This window comes from Channa argus, chromosome 16 (assembly GCF_033026475.1).
Source record: "Channa argus isolate prfri chromosome 16, Channa argus male v1.0, whole genome shotgun sequence".
Classification (NCBI taxonomy): domain Eukaryota; kingdom Metazoa; phylum Chordata; class Actinopteri; order Anabantiformes; family Channidae; genus Channa; species Channa argus.
The window spans coordinates 20,795,476-20,814,535 of NC_090212.1; the positions used below are offsets into that span (position 1 = coordinate 20,795,476).

General features: G+C 43.5%; 2 protein-coding genes across 10 annotated transcripts in view; one reads left to right on the plus strand and one right to left on the minus strand.

The window, feature by feature from the left end:
• syne2b (spectrin repeat containing, nuclear envelope 2b) overlaps positions 1–9,384 on the plus strand; it is a 121,491-nt gene extending 112,107 nt beyond the window's left edge. Inside the window, exons 114-128 of the mRNA XM_067480370.1 lie at positions 184–371; positions 528–678; positions 1,706–1,888; positions 3,383–3,520; positions 3,643–3,837; positions 4,011–4,308; positions 6,123–6,259; positions 6,351–6,480; positions 6,629–6,840; positions 7,056–7,256; positions 7,345–7,473; positions 7,571–7,762; positions 8,131–8,199; positions 8,286–8,335; positions 8,568–9,384. Of these exons, the coding sequence (XP_067336471.1) occupies positions 184–371; positions 528–678; positions 1,706–1,888; positions 3,383–3,520; positions 3,643–3,837; positions 4,011–4,308; positions 6,123–6,259; positions 6,351–6,480; positions 6,629–6,840; positions 7,056–7,256; positions 7,345–7,473; positions 7,571–7,762; positions 8,131–8,199; positions 8,286–8,335; positions 8,568–8,766 (2,472 nt within the window). The 3' untranslated portion in view covers positions 8,767–9,384. The remainder of the gene's footprint in view (positions 1–183; positions 372–527; positions 679–1,705; positions 1,889–3,382; positions 3,521–3,642; positions 3,838–4,010; positions 4,309–6,122; positions 6,260–6,350; positions 6,481–6,628; positions 6,841–7,055; positions 7,257–7,344; positions 7,474–7,570; positions 7,763–8,130; positions 8,200–8,285; positions 8,336–8,567) is intronic.
• Positions 1–19,060, minus strand: part of LOC137101675 (estrogen receptor beta-like) — a 35,587-nt gene that overhangs the window by 383 nt on the left and 16,144 nt on the right. For 4 of the 9 annotated variants that reach the window (XM_067480372.1, XM_067480374.1, XM_067480371.1 and 1 more), the window contains exons 7-10: positions 16,575–16,708; positions 13,154–13,337; positions 11,899–12,228; positions 9,724–11,439 (exon numbers count right to left, since the gene is read on the minus strand). In XM_067480372.1, the coding sequence (XP_067336473.1) occupies positions 11,337–11,439; positions 11,899–12,228; positions 13,154–13,337; positions 16,575–16,708 (751 nt within the window). In that variant the 3' untranslated portion in view covers positions 9,724–11,336. Of the gene's footprint in view, positions 1–4,903; positions 6,256–8,116; positions 8,191–8,786; positions 8,882–9,461; positions 9,508–9,723; positions 11,440–11,898; positions 12,229–13,153; positions 13,338–16,574; positions 16,709–19,060 lie in introns of those variants that run through there. The other 5 variants (XR_010911086.1, XR_010911085.1, XR_010911087.1 and 2 more) reach the window with 5 other exon arrangements.

Below are 19,060 nucleotides of genomic sequence, written 5' to 3' on the forward strand. Positions count from 1 at the left end.
GTCATGTGACCATGATTTTGACCTGTGGTAACAGGTCAGAGCTGATGTCTGATGTCAGAGGTAGATGTTGTCTCCTGAACCTGTAACCACCTGTTACAGCACGACTGCTCAGATGTGACTTTGGGTTAAGAAACTAATAAGTTCATCAGACACTGATGTGACCACAGTGTTTCTGTGCTTCAGGATCTGCAGCAGGACATCGAGCAGCACACGGAGAGCGTGGCGTCGGTGCTGACGCTGTGCGATGTCCTGCTCCACGACGCCGACGCCTGTGGCAGCGACTCGGAGAACGACTCTATTCAGCAGACCACCCGCAGCCTGGACCGCCGCTGGAGGAACATCTGCGCCATGTCCATGGAGAGGAGGATGAGGTGAGCACAGCTGAGGATTTGATCCAACACATGTAGATCATTCAAAGAGCAAGTCAGTAAAATGTATTTTAGTAAATAAGGACCCTGATTGCTGCAGATGAGAAGCAGGAGACTGTACATGTCATATTGGAAATGATTGAATTTGGCTGATTTTAGGATCGAGGAGACCTGGCGCCTCTGGTGTAAGTTCCTGGATGACTACTCTCGCTTTGAAGACTGGCTGAAGACGGCCGAGCTCACCGCGGCCAACGCTGACTCTTCCAGCATCCTCTACACCAGCGCCAAGGAAGAGCTCAAGAGGTTTGAGGTCAGCAGACGAGTGTCTCTCACGTTTTGTGTGTTCGCAAATAAACTTTGACAGAACTGATTACTGGACAGGAGAATAGAGCTACATGTCCTTTGAGTCTTTCAGGCTGTGGGTCAGTATTCTGAAACTCTTCTTCTTGACCTACAGCCCCAATGGCGCCTTAAATATTCACTGTGAATTTAGCTGATACTTGAGCGTCCTGCAGTTATTATGGAAAAGAGTCAATTATTCTTTACAGTAACAAGTTTGTGCAATAAGCAAAACCTCAGTGTCTTTTGCTTTAGAGTGTAGACTCTCATTGTGTTTCTGGAAATGACAAACATCTGAGAGAAAATGCAAAAAAAAAAAAAAAAAGGAAAAACACGCTGCAGCTGTTTGTCAGAAAATGAAATGACAGTCAAATAAAACCACCTTTGGAAGGAGAAGTCGAGCTCAGCTTTATTACAGGTTCTTCTTGTTCTGCTCAGTATTTTCTAATCAGTTTTCATTTGATCTGCAGAAAATAACAGATTTCTGGAACATTTGAAACTGAATGCTTTTATATTTATTTGTGTAAATCGTTATTTCATGGTCGGATTCGCTCAAATGCAAAAAAGGCCACTGTGCATTATTCCCCTGATGGTTTTGTGATACAGGCCACAATCATGACAAATACAACCAATCAACGTTTAAAACCTGTTCTCATACAATGAACAGGTATGTTTACAAAATGGTATAATATTAACATAATAGTATCACTATTACTCATGAATAAGTTTTGCATTCAAGCTTGATGTAGGAATTAATTTAACATTTCTGCACTAAAACCAAATATTTTTACAGGAATCTACATCTGTGTATTCCCATCTCTTAAAATTGGGTGATTTAAAAAGATCTAAATCTTATATTTCAGGAAAAAGACTAGTTTATTTAGCTGCAATTAACTGAAAAATATATTTTATGTTAGCTTTTGTCACTGTATGATGTGATATTCTGTGACTGTCAGACACATCAGACATAAAATTAAAAGTCTTCCGTTGCCTCTCAGTCCTTCCAGAGGCAGGTCCACGAGCGCCTGACTCAGCTGGAGCTGGTGAACAAACAGTATCGCCGCTTGGCCCGGGAGAACAGAACCGACGCTGCCAGCAAGCTCAAAGTCATGGTTCTCGAGGGGAACCAGCGGTGGGACAACCTGCAGGGGAGGGTGGCAGCTGTGCTCCGGAGGCTCAAGGTGAGTGGAGGAGGTCAGCAGATGAACGGTTTGACCATCTGTCATGTGACGTTGCTAAAGGGCGGCTCGGTTGGTGTGGCCTTAATCCACGGTTCGATCCCTGGTCCCAGCTATGTGTCAAAGCGTCCTTGGGCAAGACCCCGAACCCCAAATTGCTCTCGGTGGGTAAAAATGAGGACCTTGCATGGCCGACACCACCATCGGGCTATGTGATGAATGAGACGCAACATTGTGAAGCGCTTGGTAGAAAAGCGTCATATAAACAACAAACAGAGCTTGAAGAACTTGTATCAGTTAATATCACAGGAAGACAAATCAGAAAGCAAACATCAGCCGGTTTTAAACCTTCCCAGCTGACTAGTGTCTCCCTGCTCTCAGCTCTGCCCTAAGCCGCCAGGAATTAGGTCACGTCTCATACGCACGGGACACTTTCTGTCCTGACATGTGGCACCGAGCAGATGTGGGACGTTTCTATTGCTCGGTGAAGATTCCATGTAATCAAAGAATCCAGCTGCTGGGTGCAGCGCTGGTAAGACGGAGTCAAAGGTCACATGACCCACAGATGAAGTATTTAAATATTCAAGTGTCATGTTAAACATAAGTGGTCAAAGCCAATGAAGCAACAGCAATAACTCTGTCACTGAATGAACTTCACACACTGTAAGTTTAAATACTAAGAACATTTACTGGAGTTTACATGACATCAAATCCCACACAGCTACCAAAGTTTAGTCCCTGATGTTTAAAGTGATGGAGGCAACTGGCTTTGATGATGCTACAAACAAATCTTAGTGTACATGTATCAGTAAAATCACACCACATCTGATGGCTCAGTCACCATTTAATCATTTATGATTTAGGCATTTTGTTTGAACTTTTCTGTGAATGAGGACACTGGTTCTGTTTAGGGGTTTGGGTTGTATAGGCCTGTATCTGTTATAGTTGGTCGTTGGGAACCAAATGCATGAGGTATCACAAGTGTAATACAAAAAATGTAATTTAAATTCAGTTCAGTTTACGTTTGTGCAGAAACTGAGGCTGAACAATGAAAACATGTTTTAAAATGCGGCAGATTCGGAATAATAAGAGAAGCTTGTGGAAAAGTTTACTGTTGGATGGGAGAGGGGCTCATCAGCGGGAATCGCAATGACAGTTTGCAGTAAAGAAGAAACTGAGCTTTGGACAAAAATATAACAGCAAATTAAATGTCACAGTATTAAAAATCACAATATTCTAAAAAAAAAAAAAATGACAGTTCAGTTATTTTCCCACATCGTTCATTCTTAGAGAAACTTAATTTTTTTGCTTCCATGCAGTGTCATAATTGAACACTTGTTAGAATTATATGTAAAACGTAGACGGTCAGTCTGACTTGTTACATTAATATTCGTGACTCAATGGCATCAACAAGGCATCAAATTCGCAGCTAACACATGAGAACGGCCTCTTTAAAACATGTCAGTATCTGATGTGCTTTTCTCTGTGCTCCTGCAGCACTTTACGTCTCAGAGAGAAGACTTTGAGGGAACTCGTGAGGGGATCCTGGTCTGGCTGATGGAGATGGACCTCCAGCTCACTAACGTGGAGCATTTCTCTGAGAGCGACGTCGAAGACAAGATGAGGCAGCTGAACGTAAGTCCATCCCACTTCACGTTTCATGCAGACCCGAGTGGAGGACTACGTCCTTCTGCCCTTCACACGTTGCTCACTCCGGGCTGGTAAATGACTCGAATGTCCGGTGTGATTCTCCACAGGGCTTCCAGCAGGAGATCACCCTGAACACGAACAAGATTGATGCACTGATTGTATTTGGGGAGAACCTGATCCAGAAGAGCGCTCCTCTGGACGCCGTGCTGATCGAGGACGAGCTGGAGGAGCTTCACTCCTACTGCCAGGAGGTGTTTGGCCGGGTGGCTCGCTTCCACCACCGCCTCATTAACAGATGCCCGGTCAGTAGTGTGGAGTGCTGGAGTTGGAATTATGGTCCTTAGCCGTGTAATTTGTAGATGTTAAACTTGGTTTCTCATTGTTGAGCTGTTTTTAGCCTCAGTGTAACATACAACAGAGCTCAATGAATCACTTTTCCCTCTAAATACCTATTTACGTCTCTTTCAACATGCAGGTTCTGGAGGAGGAGAGGCTGCTGTCAGACCGGGACGATTCCCCCGACCTGACCGACGCCACCTCCTGGAAAGAGGTGAAGATGAACGAAGAGGAACAGGAGGACATTCCAGCAGCAGGTGGAGTCTCAGTTGGACGCCAGGCCACATGCCAATTGTTGGCTCCGCCCCTGGAGCGGTCGGGAAGAGAGACCCCTGTCAGCGTGGACTCCATACCGCTGGAGTGGGACCACACAGTTGATGTAGGGGGGTCGTCACACGAGGATGATGAGGATGCCACCTTCTTCAGTGCTCTGTCAGGTAATGACGAGTTGACGTATTTAATAATTAGAACTGGGTTTTTGACGAAGTACTCTCATCATTTGGGAAGTGCACAGAAATACAATACTACAAGTCAAAGTCCTGCATCAAAAATGTTCAGATGTTCAAATTAGTGATGCATTAATGTTGCAGCTGCTAATGATGGCTGACTTCTTTAACCTTTTTAAAAGTAGTAACCTTGAAAGCAAATACATGTAGTAAAGAACAAGTAGAATATTTGCCTCTGAAATGGAAATATTGTACCTAAACATAGTTCTTCTGATGCCCGTGTCAAACGGAGCGAAGCTGGATTCGTTGAGTGAGAGGAAAATACATATTTCATTTTAGGTTTTACTACGTTATTCAGGCTGGCTCATAGAAGGCACAGCAGAGCTGGGAGGTCCACGATAATCCAATAAATAAATCATTTATTTAAGGAAGGCCTGAGAGTGACGGATGCTATATGAGCAAAAACCAAGCAGGGAGAGAAACATCCTGAAACCAGGCCAGCTGTATAGATTTTCAGCAGGTGTGCAAAACCTCATGAGTGTAGGAGGAGCCAAGGCTCAAGGTGAACCAGCAACCGGGCATCCAGAAAGTTTGTTACAGCTTTATTTCAAAATGGGTGAAATTCACTATTTTCCTCATAATGACAACATGAAAAGCTAGTTTGAAAATGTATTAAAAGGAAAAAAAGTCACATGTAGATAAGTATTCACACCCTTTGCTTAATACTTCGTTGAAGCACCTTTAGCACCAATTACAGCCTCAAGTCTTCTTGAGTATCATGCTAAAAGCTTCAGAAATGTTCAATCAGGTTCTATTCTGGGCTCTGGCTGGGCCACTCAAGGACATTCTGGGTTGTCCCGTAGCCCCTGCTTTGTTATCTTGTGCTTAGGGTCTTTGTTCTGTTGAAAGATGAACGGTCGTCCCAGGTCAAAAGGTCCAGAGCTCTGGAACAGGTTTTCATCAAGGATGTCTCTGTACATTGCTGCATTCATCTTTTCCTTGATCCTGAAAAACATCCCCACAGCACGATGCTGCCACCACCACCACGCTTTACTGCAGGGATGGTTTTTCTTCTGGAAGATTCTTCTTTTCACAGAGAAACACTGGAGTTCTTTCAGAGTGACCATTGGATTCTTGGTCGCCTCCCTGACTAAGGTCCTTCTCTCTCAATCGCCCAGTTTGTTCCGGCCTGGTGGTTCCAGACTTCTTCCATTTACTGTTGATGGAGGACACTGTGCTCACTGGTACTTTCAATACTGCAGAAATGTTTCTGAACCCTTCCCCAGATCTGTGTCTCGATACAATCCTATCTTGGAGGTGTACAGACAATTCCTTGGACTTCATGACTTGGTTTGTGCTCTGACGTGCACCGTTAACTGTGGGACCTTATATAGACAAGTGTTTGCTTTTCCAAACGTGTCCAATCAGCTGAATTTCCCACAGGTGGACTCCAGTCGAATAAGGATACAGCAGAGCTCAATTTTTAGTGTAATGGCAAAGCCTATGAAAACTTGTGTGTGTGTAACATAAAATGTGGAAAAAGTTAAGTGCTTGGAAAACTTTCTGGATTCACTGTAGCTTAGAAATCCATCCGTTTTATTGCTGTTTCTGGATACATTTGACAGATTTATGCATGTGTCCAGTGGTTTATGTGAATCATAAAACTGTGTTTTTCCTCAGTAATGGATTTTATGGCCTTTGTTTCGCATTGTCATTACAAAATAAGATGCTTCACTGTGAAAGCTTTCTTCTTTTTAATTGGATTCAACTTTCATTAAACCTTTTTTTCTTCTCTGTCTCCTCAGTGAAGTCAGTGACCGACCCGCCCAGCTGGCACCAGCCCGGCTCCCCAGAGAGGAGACGAGTTCCCAGCGAAATTGTCCAAAGCCTGAGCTCGTCTCCCACGCACATCACCAGTACTCCCTTCCACCAGCAGGGCTACGTAAGGACAAACACACACACGTTCAGTTATAGCTGTACAATAAAAGTAAGGTTCAACAGACGGAGACTGTTTCTCTGTTTCCATCCTTCAGACTAAGCTAATGTCAGAGTGCAGCGGCAGCGTTGACAGTGTGAAGAGGATCAAGCTGATCCTGAATGATGAAGAGGAGCTGGAGGATGTTGGTCTGTCCAGCAGCATGGCCGACAGACCGACCAGCACAGGTACAGTAACAACAAATGTCACGTTGTAGACGTAGAGAATTTAAACTGGTCTCCGCACAACTACTCTGTCTCCTCCAACGTGATCATTTGAGCTAAGATGCAAAAATACTGCAGTGTTCGTTTTAACGTCTCCCTCCTATTTTCTCAGGTGTGATTGAACGCTGGGAGCTGCTGCAAGCACAGAAGTTCAACAATGAGACCGGGATCAAGCAGGACCTGCAGCAGTGGCAGAAGCTGAACTCTGACCTCTCTGATGTCACTTCCTGGTTGGGCAGAGCACTGCCGGAGCTGGAGAGGCTGCAGCGGATTGCGCCGTCCACCAGCGTCCGAAACATTGAAGTCAACATCAGGAAACTAAAGGTAACAACACGAAAGACGTGAACCAGGTTCATATGTAATATGCTTGTTGTAGTATAAAATCTATGCACAACAGATGGTGTAACATTATCACACAGAAGCAGTTTAGCGCACAGTATTAAACACTTTAATACAGTTCCTGTCTGTCACTGCAAAGACTCGAGTCATTTTGAAATACAGCCTGGAATCTGTCCTCATCCCCACTTTGTTCTGTTCAGGAGATGCAGAAGACTTTCAACAGCTACAAGTGTCTGATGATGTCCGTCAACCTGAGCAGCCGTCACTTTCTGCAGGGAGACGGCGCAGAACTGCGGGAGCTGCAGGAAGCTCTCAACTCAGCCAACCAAAGCTGGATGCAGGTCAGCAGTGGCCTGGAGAGCTGGGAGAGAAGGCTGCACTCTGCACTCATGCAGTGTCAGGTCAGACCTGCAGCCACACCAGCGTTTCCTGTGTTTGTTTAATCCCAGAGACTATTAGCTCCTCTGACCTCTTGTGTTTCCTCTTCAGGAGTTTCACGAGACGCTGCACTCGCTGCTGTTGTGGCTCGCGCAGGCCGAGAACAGACTTTGTTCTGTAAACACCAGGGACCTGCCGACCTCTCGCTCCGCCATGATGGAGCACAGAGACACTTTGATGGTGAGCAGACAGACAAAGATTTGCAATATCGGTACAATTTTACCATGTGTCTGCTCAAGGTGTCACAAAAGCTTGTCCCCCCCGCTCTATGCCTCAGGCTCTGCAAGAGGAACTACGCAGCCATCAAAGGCAGGTGTCCTCGCTGCAGGACATGTCCTCTCATCTCCTCCTGGAAGCCACTGGAGAAGACAGCGTAGAAGCCAAAGAGAAAGTCCACGTTATTGGCAACAAACTGTGTCTGCTGCTGAGACAAGTGGCTGCTGACCTGCACGCACTGCAGGGAAGAATGGTAGGCTGCTCATATAATCATCAATTTGCCTTTATGCACAACAGCATCGAGACTGTTTCTACTCAGATGATTAATGGAATGTTGCCCTGTCTCATGATTTAGCACCAGACAGCATTTGTTCAGTACATAAGTCCTAATTAATTGTGAGTATAATTTAGAAAGTACCATAGAGATTCTTACTCCAGGATGACGTTTAGAATCATTATCATCAACCATAAATACACTATAAAGTACTTTCTGGGAAATGTGCATCATAATAATTGGTGAGTATTCATATTATGAATCATCTAATTTAACACTGTTAAATTTTTGCTTCAGTGGGTGTGAACCATTGTAACATGATGTGGTGTTTACCGTCTGTGTTCCAGGAAACCTGCTGCAGCAGCTCTGAAGTGGACAGCATTGGTCTGGGAACACTCAGCTCACCTCTGCACCAGGTACACACACGTCTCTGTTAAATATTTGTTTCAGCATATTTTCCTGGAAAATGTCTGAAGTACAATAACGCATTTTCTTTCTTTAGGAGCAGGCTGGATGGAAAGTGGCTACAGTCAGAAAACCAGCAACACGAAGGTAAGTTTGTCTGATGTCATTTTGTGATGAGTTAAACGGACCATTGTGTCAGGTTTCCTTTATATATCTGTGCTCCTGTGTTAAGTGTAAAACGGATCTGGTTTTATGTGGAAGACCTTCCCATTAATTTTGACAGCAGACTCACGCTCTATGGTTCAAAGAGGACCAACAACACACTCAGTCCATCTGCTTCACAACCCTGATCAATGTAAACCTGTCTGTCCACCTGCAGGGATTCTTCCCCAAACAGATCCTTCTTCTACCGAGTACTCAGAGCTTCCTTCCCCCTACACCTGCTGTTCTTCATGCTGCTGGTTCTGGCCTGCCTGGTGCCTCTGTCTGAAGAGGACTACAGCTGCACCCTGTCCAACAACTTTGCCCGCTCTTTCTACCCTATGCTGCGTTACACCAATGGTCCCCCCCCCACATGAACACTGCCGTGGAAACTCACCAGAAGAGTGGGGCTGCAGGTTGTCTTGATGAGGGGAGCGAGCCACACCGGAGGTTCAAACTCAACCTGGACAGTGTTACGTTCACTACAACAGCCTGAAAAAAAAGCATTTACATTAAAGGACACCTTCCCAGATTTTCAACTTGGTTCTAGTAATACATGTACAGAAATGCCTCCACATGTCATCTGGAGGCATTTCCATATCAGTGAAGGTGTCTTTTGAAGAAGCCATATCACAGTTTTTAATATCTATATTTTGTATGATCACTGTAGTTGCCAGAATGTTTAAACGAAAAAAGGTTTTTACCAAAGCAGCTGTTTTTAAATGAAGGGGAGCCACTTGTTAATAGCACATTTTGTACAACTAAATCATTTGTCGTTTGATTTTTAAATGATAGCAGTGACGCCTTTGTGTAGCCAACAGAACTTCATCAGATAACAATGGTGTTACTAAGTTTGTATTTAGTGATGAACTATTGAATAAATTATTTGGTTGAGTGTGGATCTGAAGCTGTTGGATTTAACATAAGATATTTTCCTATGGTGTAAATGTTGTACTCAGTGGTTTGGAAGAGACAAATAAAGCAGCTGATTTTCACTCTTAGGGGCATAAAGTCTCAAACTGGGCAACAGGAAATTTCATTTACCTCTTCAACAAAACGATTACCAACTCACCCAACACTGTCCATGTGGCTCCAGTTGTCCAAGTTGGCGTAAAGCCCTGCAGGAATCATAGGTTATTATTTAAAAACATTGTCATTTATATCGTAATGTATATGTGGGATTTACCTGAATGCTGCTTTAAGACTCTTCTTCCACATGAATATAAATGATCCTGAAAGTAGGCGCGTACATGCAAAGATCATGAAATACCAGCCCCCTTGAACAAAAGTAGTTTGGATAATGAATTCTTTTTCTCACAAAACAGAAACAGAAGTGTGTAAAGGTTGATTTATTTGGTGAACCCTTATTTATGGGATGTATTGTCTGTCATGACATCTCACATATAAATGTGTGTTGTGTACAAACAGCCAAGACACATGTTCTCCGGATCAAAATTCTTGGTTGTATTCATGCATGTACAAAGCCACAGACATCAGGAAAGAAAGGACAGTGAACATATCACCAGTGATACTGTAGGATAATCTGGCACTAAGGCTGAATTTATAAATGGCACAGCTCATTCGAAATAGTTACTTTGATTCCTTTCATATTGTTTGGGTCGATCAAAACAGTGTGACGTAACAACGTATAAAGTCAGCATTAAAATTTCTGTACTGATGCTCATGTTGAGCATTTTGCAAACGAACGTGTCATTTTGGGCAGTGAGCTTCAGTGTAAACAAAAACTAACCTGTCGAGTCCTAAAACTAGCATCACTTGATTTTAAAAAAGGTACTAAATTCATTTCAACATGTCAAAGTCTATGTAGTAAAATGAGATTTATTTCCCCCCATGTTAAAATTAATTTTACAAAAACAAGTGTCTAACATGATTTGCACTGAAAACATAACGTGAGCCAAAATCATTTCAATTTAAGGTTTAGGACTTGATTCTGTTTCTTCAAATCAAAAAAAAAACAAACAAAAGTTTAGCACCAAAGTCTACAGGAAGGTACAAGTAGTAGTGTTTTTCTGGTAACTGAATTCAGTGTAACACACTAATAGCTCTTATCGTTTTCACCTGCAACACTGCCAACATGACTCCATGCTAACGATTTACAGGGTCAAGTCTAAAACGAGCTGTATAACCCTGTAAAACATGCTTAATGCACGTTAGCTTTTCACGGGGCTAAAATGTGTCGGAGTACGTAGTGTTTTTAGCGTGATCAGTTCACTGACTTCCTGTTAGTAACTAGAATAGCTGGTGCCCAGTGCTGCTCCGAATTCTGTGCCACACTGCATCATGTAAATTCAGCCTTGGTTTAACCAGATGAACAGAGAAGAGGCTATTTTAACAGTCATTTTGGTAAAAAGGCCACATACTGCTGCTTCTCGACTCCACTTTTAGTTTGTACAAAGAGCGTAGAAAAAATCCTGGGTGATTAGGCACCGAGTAAAACACCAAAGTACACAGTAGTAGTGAAGGAGAACAAAACACCAAAGTGGGATGGAAAACACTGACCTTCCCCCCAAATCTGCAAGACTAACAACCCTCGAGAAATGGACGTTAACCTGTGGACCACATGCACCTTTAAAAGTCACTGCAGGTTTGTGAATGGCTTGTTCTGCGTGTTACACCGAGGTGGGATACAAACAGTGCATATCCAAAAGTAAAAGAAGAGCACAAACTGACTGGCAGAGGTTCAGCGACGTTCTCGGGAACACCGACTGTAGTGCACAGTCACAAGAAATATTTCTGTTCACGATAAACATTCGATCAAAAATGTGTTTTTTTTTTTCCTCCAAAGACTAAAAACATCTCAGTAAGCGGAAAAAAAAAAAAAAAAAAGTTTACCTCACAACAGCACATTAAGGGTTTCTTTTGTCGTCCTTTGCTCAATCTTTGGAAAAGCCATTAAGGTTCAGTCTCAGTTTCACTTTTAGTCCCGTCACCCCTGCAAGGCTGTTTCCATGACAACTCGATCAGAGATTATGTAGTCCATCGGTTCCACGTCCTCTGTATCCAGTGACCACTGCTCCGAGCGAATGAAACTGTGAGGAGAGTAAAAGGTATTAACGCTTAAAGTTCCTTTTCAGTACATGTAAGGAACTAGACCAGGGGTCACCAACACGGTGCCCCCAGGGACCACGAGTCGCCCGCGGGCCTGTTCTAACCACTTACCAATGAGATGCATCTAATTTTTTTGTTGCTATTCTTTTTTAAAAATCACATTTGAAAGTTATTGTGAGAAACCATTAATTTAATAATTATTAATAACATATGATTAACAGTAAATTGAGCAAATTTGTTATTTCAAAAGTGCATATTAAACTAGTAGCCCCTCACATTAATCTGTACCTTAGAAGTAGCTCTCAGTTTCAAAAAGGTTAGTGACCCCTGAACTACAGTATTCGCATTTCATGTTCAACTAGGTTTCACCGGACTTATGGCACTAATTTAGTTTCTGAGTGAGGAACTTCTATGAAAACCTCTAGTTTTCATGAACTTACTCGTTGTCCACGTGAGCCACCAAGGAACTCTGGGATGGGGGTGTGGACCGGGGGGGCAGAGCCTGAAGGTGTCGGTCCACATTCACGGGTTCAACAGGCCCACGTGGAGGCACAGCGGCATGGTCAGCGGGGACGTGGTTCTGGTCGGGCTGCGGATGAGATGGAGGTCGAGGAGGGTGGTGTCCGTCAGTGTAGGTGTCGGGACTAGGCGAGGATGAGGTTTGGCTGCTGCTGTTGGACGTGCTGGCGTCCAGCATCTCCAGGAGGAGGTCGTAGACCAGGACCACGTTTTTCCTCTTCATGGTGGACAGGTGGTCCATGCCTTTGTTACTGCAGAGAGCAGACAGACGACAGCAGCAGGGTAAGTAAAAAAAAAAAAAAAGTAGCATCTCTTGAGGATTCAGGCTTTTGGTTTTACTCCTGAAGTAGCCAGGAGCATTTGAAGGTGTTGGTGCTCAGACTGAAAACCACCTTTGCCAACTGAATGTGCAGCATTAGTAGTGGTGCTGAGTACAGTACTTTTTACTCCACTTATCTGACAGATACACTTTTAGACTAAAGATTTTACCCACGAAGCTTATCGACAGAGGATTTCATGAACTTACTGTCGCTCGTACTTGTGGTTCTGCTACTTTAACTTAATTCATAACATTTGTTCAAGGAAAGTTAGGAAATTAATTTTTACTAAAACTGGACATAAACCCATATGACACCTCATTACAAGCCCGACACCATTTACCGTCTTTTAGCACAGAATCAGACTTTGGTTCTTGTGTCAAAATATTGATGGTAATGAACAGTTTGGCCTTCATTAACTAGTTGTCCTTCAACACGGCCATGAACAAATAAAACGTGTTTTGTAGATTCATGCAAAACTTTGCACTTAAAGTTTGAACTTATGGACTAAAATTTGACCTCGGTATTAGATTCTATGCGCCACGATGATTTTAAAAAATATACTTATATACAATATTGGAAGTGTGTGAATAAACCTTCTAAAAAGCACCACTCTGCTCGTAATATAGTTAACACTTTTTAACCTTTAACTGCATCCTCACACGCAGATGTGTAAATTAGGAAGTCATTTAGTTTACAGTTTAACTTGTCAGCAGTCTGTCCACTTAATGTAAAACTGACTTATTTCCTTCTTATTTGCACACACACACAAAAACAAAAAAAAAGGTAAAAACCACACAACTGCCTCACTTTTAATAAGCTGATGTGAGAGCAGAGTGTGGCTTTATTCTGCCTGTACCTGACGTGCCGGATGTGGGACAGCAGCATGGTGAGGTGGCCGAGGCGCAGAGTCTGCTCCTGCGTGCTCAGGCCCAGTTTGGAAATGGCCCAGACCAGAGCGTCGATCACCGAGTCCAGGAGGCGAAGCAGCTTGTTCCTGCTCTCCAGCTCCTCGGCCGTCTGAGGGGAACTGGTGCACAGGTCTGAAAGAGACGTTTGACGTTTGAGACCTCATAAATCAGGAGCATACGGATCATTTCTCCTCCAGATGTTCTCCTCCAGTCTTATTTTGTGCATTTCATTGACTCACTGTCAACCACTTTTTACTACATTGAAATTAGAGACTTAATCATTGGAATAAAGACATTTTTCGGCCTCTGGCGACATTGAATGTGCTCAGTGGTTTAAACACGTTGAAGTTTCCTCCCAAATCTCTTGTTTGTGTGGGGGAGGGTCAATATAAATACTGAAGACTGAGCTAGAAATCCAGTCCAGTGGTTTTGGAGGTGACTGGAAACTTTGGGCCTAATCAGTGAAGCTAGGACAAAGGTCAGGCTGCCACCACACAGATCGGAAATCAATTTTTAGGAATCGCTGCTATTCTGACAGAATATTTACAACATGACAAGAGCTAACAGTTTGAAACCAGGGTTGGACGGACAAACAGATCAGTGGGTCAGCCAAGGTCACCGTGTTTGGACACACGCTGGTGTTAAAGTAGCACCTGGTCATTTCCATAGGTGGATGTTTTCTGGGAGCTTTTGCTCCACTGGGACAAGAGAACAGTAAACCTTATTTAATATGGGAGATTAAAAACTGCAGGCTCACATTTTGACAGTCGGGAACTTTATCGTTCACCCCGTGGAACATTGTCTATGGCTTCTCCTCTTCACTTACAAGAAGGCTGTCAGTGTTAAACCCACAGCTGTACAGGAGTAACAAAAAAAAACTGAAATATTGTCTGTGGTACGACATCTTCATCCACACATTCTGAGTAGAAGCCAATTGAAACCAGAAAAACCTTGATTCAATTACAACCACAAACCCCCACTTGTCAACATCTGGCCGCTCATCTCATCAGAGACTCCCAACATCATCATGGGACATTCCAGATGAAACACTAGAGGGCTGCGAAGAGAAGCTGCAGTAAATCTCCTCATCCACCTACCACCAGCCAGAGGACAAGCTCAACAGTTGAGCAACGTCCCCTCTGTCCTTTTGACTTTACAGACTCTGATTCACTTCTTGCACAATCCCCCCACCAGCTGCAGCAGAGTGTTTCAGAGAACAGCGTGAGGCAGACGGCCGTGTGCGTTTGTAGTTTTTTGTGTTTGGGGGGCACAGTGACCGCTCGCGGCACATGAAGAGGTTGACAACCAAAAGCCAGACGCGATAAAGTTTCAAAGTAAACTAGACCCTTCTTCAAATACGCCGAAGGTTCTTTTGTCGGTGAAACGATGACAATGTCACTGATAAGTGTCACACTGGAGTCCAGATGTAAAATGGCTTTTATTGTTCTCTAGAAACTAACCACCAACAGAGCGCGTCACAAAAGTGTCTGAGTTAATTTAAATATTTAATTGGAATAAAGACGCAGATCTGAATGGAGACAATGACTACCTCCTGGGGTGTTGGGGATTTTCTCTGAGTCAGACCAACACCCACTGAGCTCTGAAATGCAAAATGTCAACTTCCTGATTGTTTCATGAGTATTTGGGTGAAATGTCACAGCACCTTCTGTTGGCCGCTTCCATCTTGGATCTGGTTCCTGTTTGGCTAAATACATGATTACAAGACCCCTGTGACTCATAATAAATTCTAATATTACTTCCTTCCTGATCACATACCAAGTAAAAACTGGGCTGGTATCACTAATACAATACCAACAATACTTTGTCCAAAAAAGAACTAGAGGAAAGACATGGGTCCACAGACCAGTGAAGAACAGGAGACATTAGTCATATCTGTCGTGCTGTTATTCACCCTGGTCACATTCTAATTTTAAAAAAAAAAATCTCCAACGATGCAGCTCTGGTCTTTGTAAAACCATTTATGGTGCCACAGCCTAAAATAAGCAGAGTTATGGGTTTCACTAGTTGGAATAATTTAAATAACAGTGCAGTGAAGTCTGAGGAGACATGAATCACTGTCCAACGCTCAGTGATAAGTGTCAAAGTTACACACTGGAAACTTCAATCACTGCCACTGATTGAGTCTGTTTTTCAGGCCACCTCTTCAGGCTGCTGCCTCCTGACAGATCTCACTCTGTAATGTTGCCAGTTCTCAGGGGTTTAGGGACAACGCCCACACGTTTCAGTGGCTCACTCATTTCCACAGAGTGGACCTAAGACGACCCACTGCATCCCCACAGGGCTCTGGCCTACAAAGCTGTAGTTTGAGTAAGACTCTGCAGCTTAGTTACTTTTTTGCTGCATCTACTGTTGATCAAACTAATTTAACCCAATTTACTGAGTAGCCAGTCGCCCACAGACCACAGGGGCAGAGGTTTGATCCCCGGCCCTGGCTATATGTCAAAGTGTGTCTGATGAAGACACTGAACCCCTAACAGCCCATTCCCACCCCCAGCTGTGCAGTGCCGGTCCAAGCCCGGTAGGAACTGGGGGGGTTGTGTCAGGAACATCATCCGGCGTAAAAACTGTGCCAAATCAACCTGTGGACAATGATCTGCTGTGGTGACACTGAACTCAGGGGGTAAGAAGAAAGGACAAAAAGAAAAAGAAAAACTCATCACTGACTTTAGATATGGATCTTGGGACATTTGGATGGGAAGCACTGATATTTTAGGGTCAATCCACAAATCACTGCTGCTCTGCTTTGACTGACATCAATGACAGTTTCAGTATTTTAAACGTCTTAAATTCAGATCAAATCTGGAAGAAGTTCACACAGGTGGACGACTGTCCCCCATCACTCAGACTGAATGGAGACATCTTACAGGCCTGTGTGAGCAAAAGGAATGAAGATGGAAAGTGGACTCAAACATCTTTTAATGGTCGTATTATACATCTGGAGCAGCAGTGATTTGTGGATTGACCCTAAAATATCAGTACTTCCAATGACTGAAGCTAAAAGAACTGAATCACATGTCACAAAGTAGATTTTGCTCAAACTTGCTCCAAGTTTCATTAACCCTGACACTTTGTTTTTCCAGATATCGTACAAACGTATCTCTTTGCTTTGGAGCAGTTTGTCTGATTTCTGTTAACAGATAACTCAAACTTTTTGGGGGTCGTACAATAACACAAATACGTTCTGTGATGGTTTTATCACATGGCTCAGATATGTGGCTGTACCACAAAGTTCCAGATTATTCTTCAAGTAACCACAACATACGAGGAGCAAAAACACTGCAAACCAACTCAGCCTCTCCGGAGGGAATCAAGTGGAAACTGTAGTTTGTCTGCATCACCAATACTCACTGGAGTTGAGAAGGATCATGGCCTTGAGACAGACGTACTCCTCCCTCTGAAGCTTCAGCTCACGAAAGCGAGAAGTGGCTGCCAGCAGCATGTCGAAAATCTCCATGATGCCCTCCACACACTGTCCCTCCTCCCTGCAGACGCCGAGATGAGGTGGAGAAGAGGAGAATAAAACCACAGATTAGAGACAGCTGGAAATTACAGATGTGGAGAAAAGGAGGGAGCAGAAAAGTCAAAGAAATAAAACAAAAGAGAAGACAGACGGAGCAGCAGAGTTACGTCCATTATAACAGACGATGCTCCGTGTGTTTTAGGATCGTTTTTGGTTCCATCACTGATGTTGTGGCTGTGTAACGTCTGACTGATGTGTGTCTGGTAAACAGTTATTCTATTCGTTTGTGTTCATTAGTCTTTTCTTTTTTTTTTTTTTAGAAGGGTATCTAACATGCATTCACACACACACGTCCTAAGATGCAGAACAACCTCAGAGGATCTGGATGCGACCACGTGTCACCACTGCGATGCAAATTTATGCGGTGAACTGCAGAGGGATGAACCATCCTTTCTCAGCTTCCTCACATCTGCTCCCAAACCAACGTTCCAGGTGTTGATTGGCCGTGAAAACATCAACTACAGTCCTGTTATAGTCTGTAAATTTGCAACTGACACCAACCAAGCGCTTCCATCTAGTTTAGGTCTCACTCTGGTAATTTCTCTCTAAAAAAAACGTTCCGAAACTGTTCTGTCCTTGAACCTTGATTAACCGGTGGCTTTGTGACGCTGAAACAAAGAGGATGGAATGGAATCAGATAAGAACATAATTACAGAGTGAACGTTGTGTTGAGCGGGCAGATGGGTTTGCATCCAGGATGTTGTCCTGAGTGGAACAAGGGCCACGGCAGGCTAACGGGCCCCCGCTCCATCAGAAAAATAAGGTGGTGTTGTGAAAACACATCAAGGTCAAGCTAAAGCCTATGGTGATAGTTTCCGCGGTAGTGAGGAGAGAAAAAGGTCAAACTCTCTCAACTCTGCCTTCTCCTGCACCATTTGCCGTTTTTCTCACAGTCAACAAATCCCATAAAAACCAGCAAAACCCAACAATGAATGTTTACTACCAAATACTCCGTGTGTGCGTGTGCACTGCCAAAGCCAAGTATCTTATTCTTCTGTGCCACTCAGGCCTGCAATCAGTGGATTAGCTCACAGGGACACAGTGAACAGAACAGTAGGTCAGCAGCCTCATCAGCCTTTAGCACGGCCTCTTTCACAAGGACATGTGGATGAAGGCTGTTGCATCACTCTGAGGTGACTGGGCTTCATTGACAGGAACAAGAACAAAGCTTATAGCATCCAATAGTCAATTCAGTAAGTCACCATGTTAACTGAGCCAACTGGGCTTAATTTAATGAGCGTTTCTTACGCTTTGATTTGGAGGCAACTGAAAACATTTAATCTCCAAATATGCAACAGACTTGAGCTCAGTCAAAAATCTGGTAAAAATGGAACAAAAAACAAAAACAACAGTATGATTTATAACACAGGTCACACAGATAAAGTGTGATTACAGGTCATCTGACAGGGTCATGCACACTACTCCCCCTGCAGCCCATAACCCCAACTTCACCTCCCGACATCATTTTACTCCACTTCAATTCGCCACAAAGAACACGTGTGTTCATCTCATCAGCTGATGCTACCGCTGATAAATAACAGCCGTAATTCCAGCTCAGCAGGAAATACACACTGCAGCATGTCTGAGTGGAGTGAACAGCCAAACCAATCTGAGCCAGCAGCTGATCATTTACTTAAAGCTACAAATCCCAGCTCCCTCTCCCTGCTCTGCTCTTCTACTGCACAGCCCTTCAGGTATCAGTCTTTACTGATTCACAATAAATAGCACGATACAAAACTCAGTCATTGAGGGTTTTGTGCTGAAACAACACAAAGCTTTTGGTGAAAGTAGCAACAAGGCTAAAAGCTCATTACAAATACTTTTTTTTTTTTTACTTTACAAAAACCTGCAACACACCAGTAAAAGTTGTCATGGTCCTTCTCAGAGTTACGATAATTCCTTTGTACACACAGTAATGCAGCTATTTTACAAACTTATAAGCCAGGATTTGGAAACACATGCTTGTATGGGTGAGACAGGACAAGCAGGGCTGTGGCCCTCGAGGAGCAAAGGTTCCTCACCATGTCATAAAGCGTGGAGTCATTAGCATCTGTGGCTGTCAGAGCAGAAACTCCTTCTTTGAAACCCAGTAAAGGAGAAGTTCAGACTAGCACTAAAATACTTACACACAAAGTTTTAACGTACTTGAGCAAATATTAAATACATTTTTTAGGGGCTCGTTGCTGAATAGTCCACAGAAGAAGCTGTGGCCACAGTAAAAGTAGAAGCCAACAGGTTTCACATGTGGGAGGAGAAAAAAAGGCTGTGCCAAAAACCCACATCACAGAAAAAGCACCCGGTAATAAACGTGGAC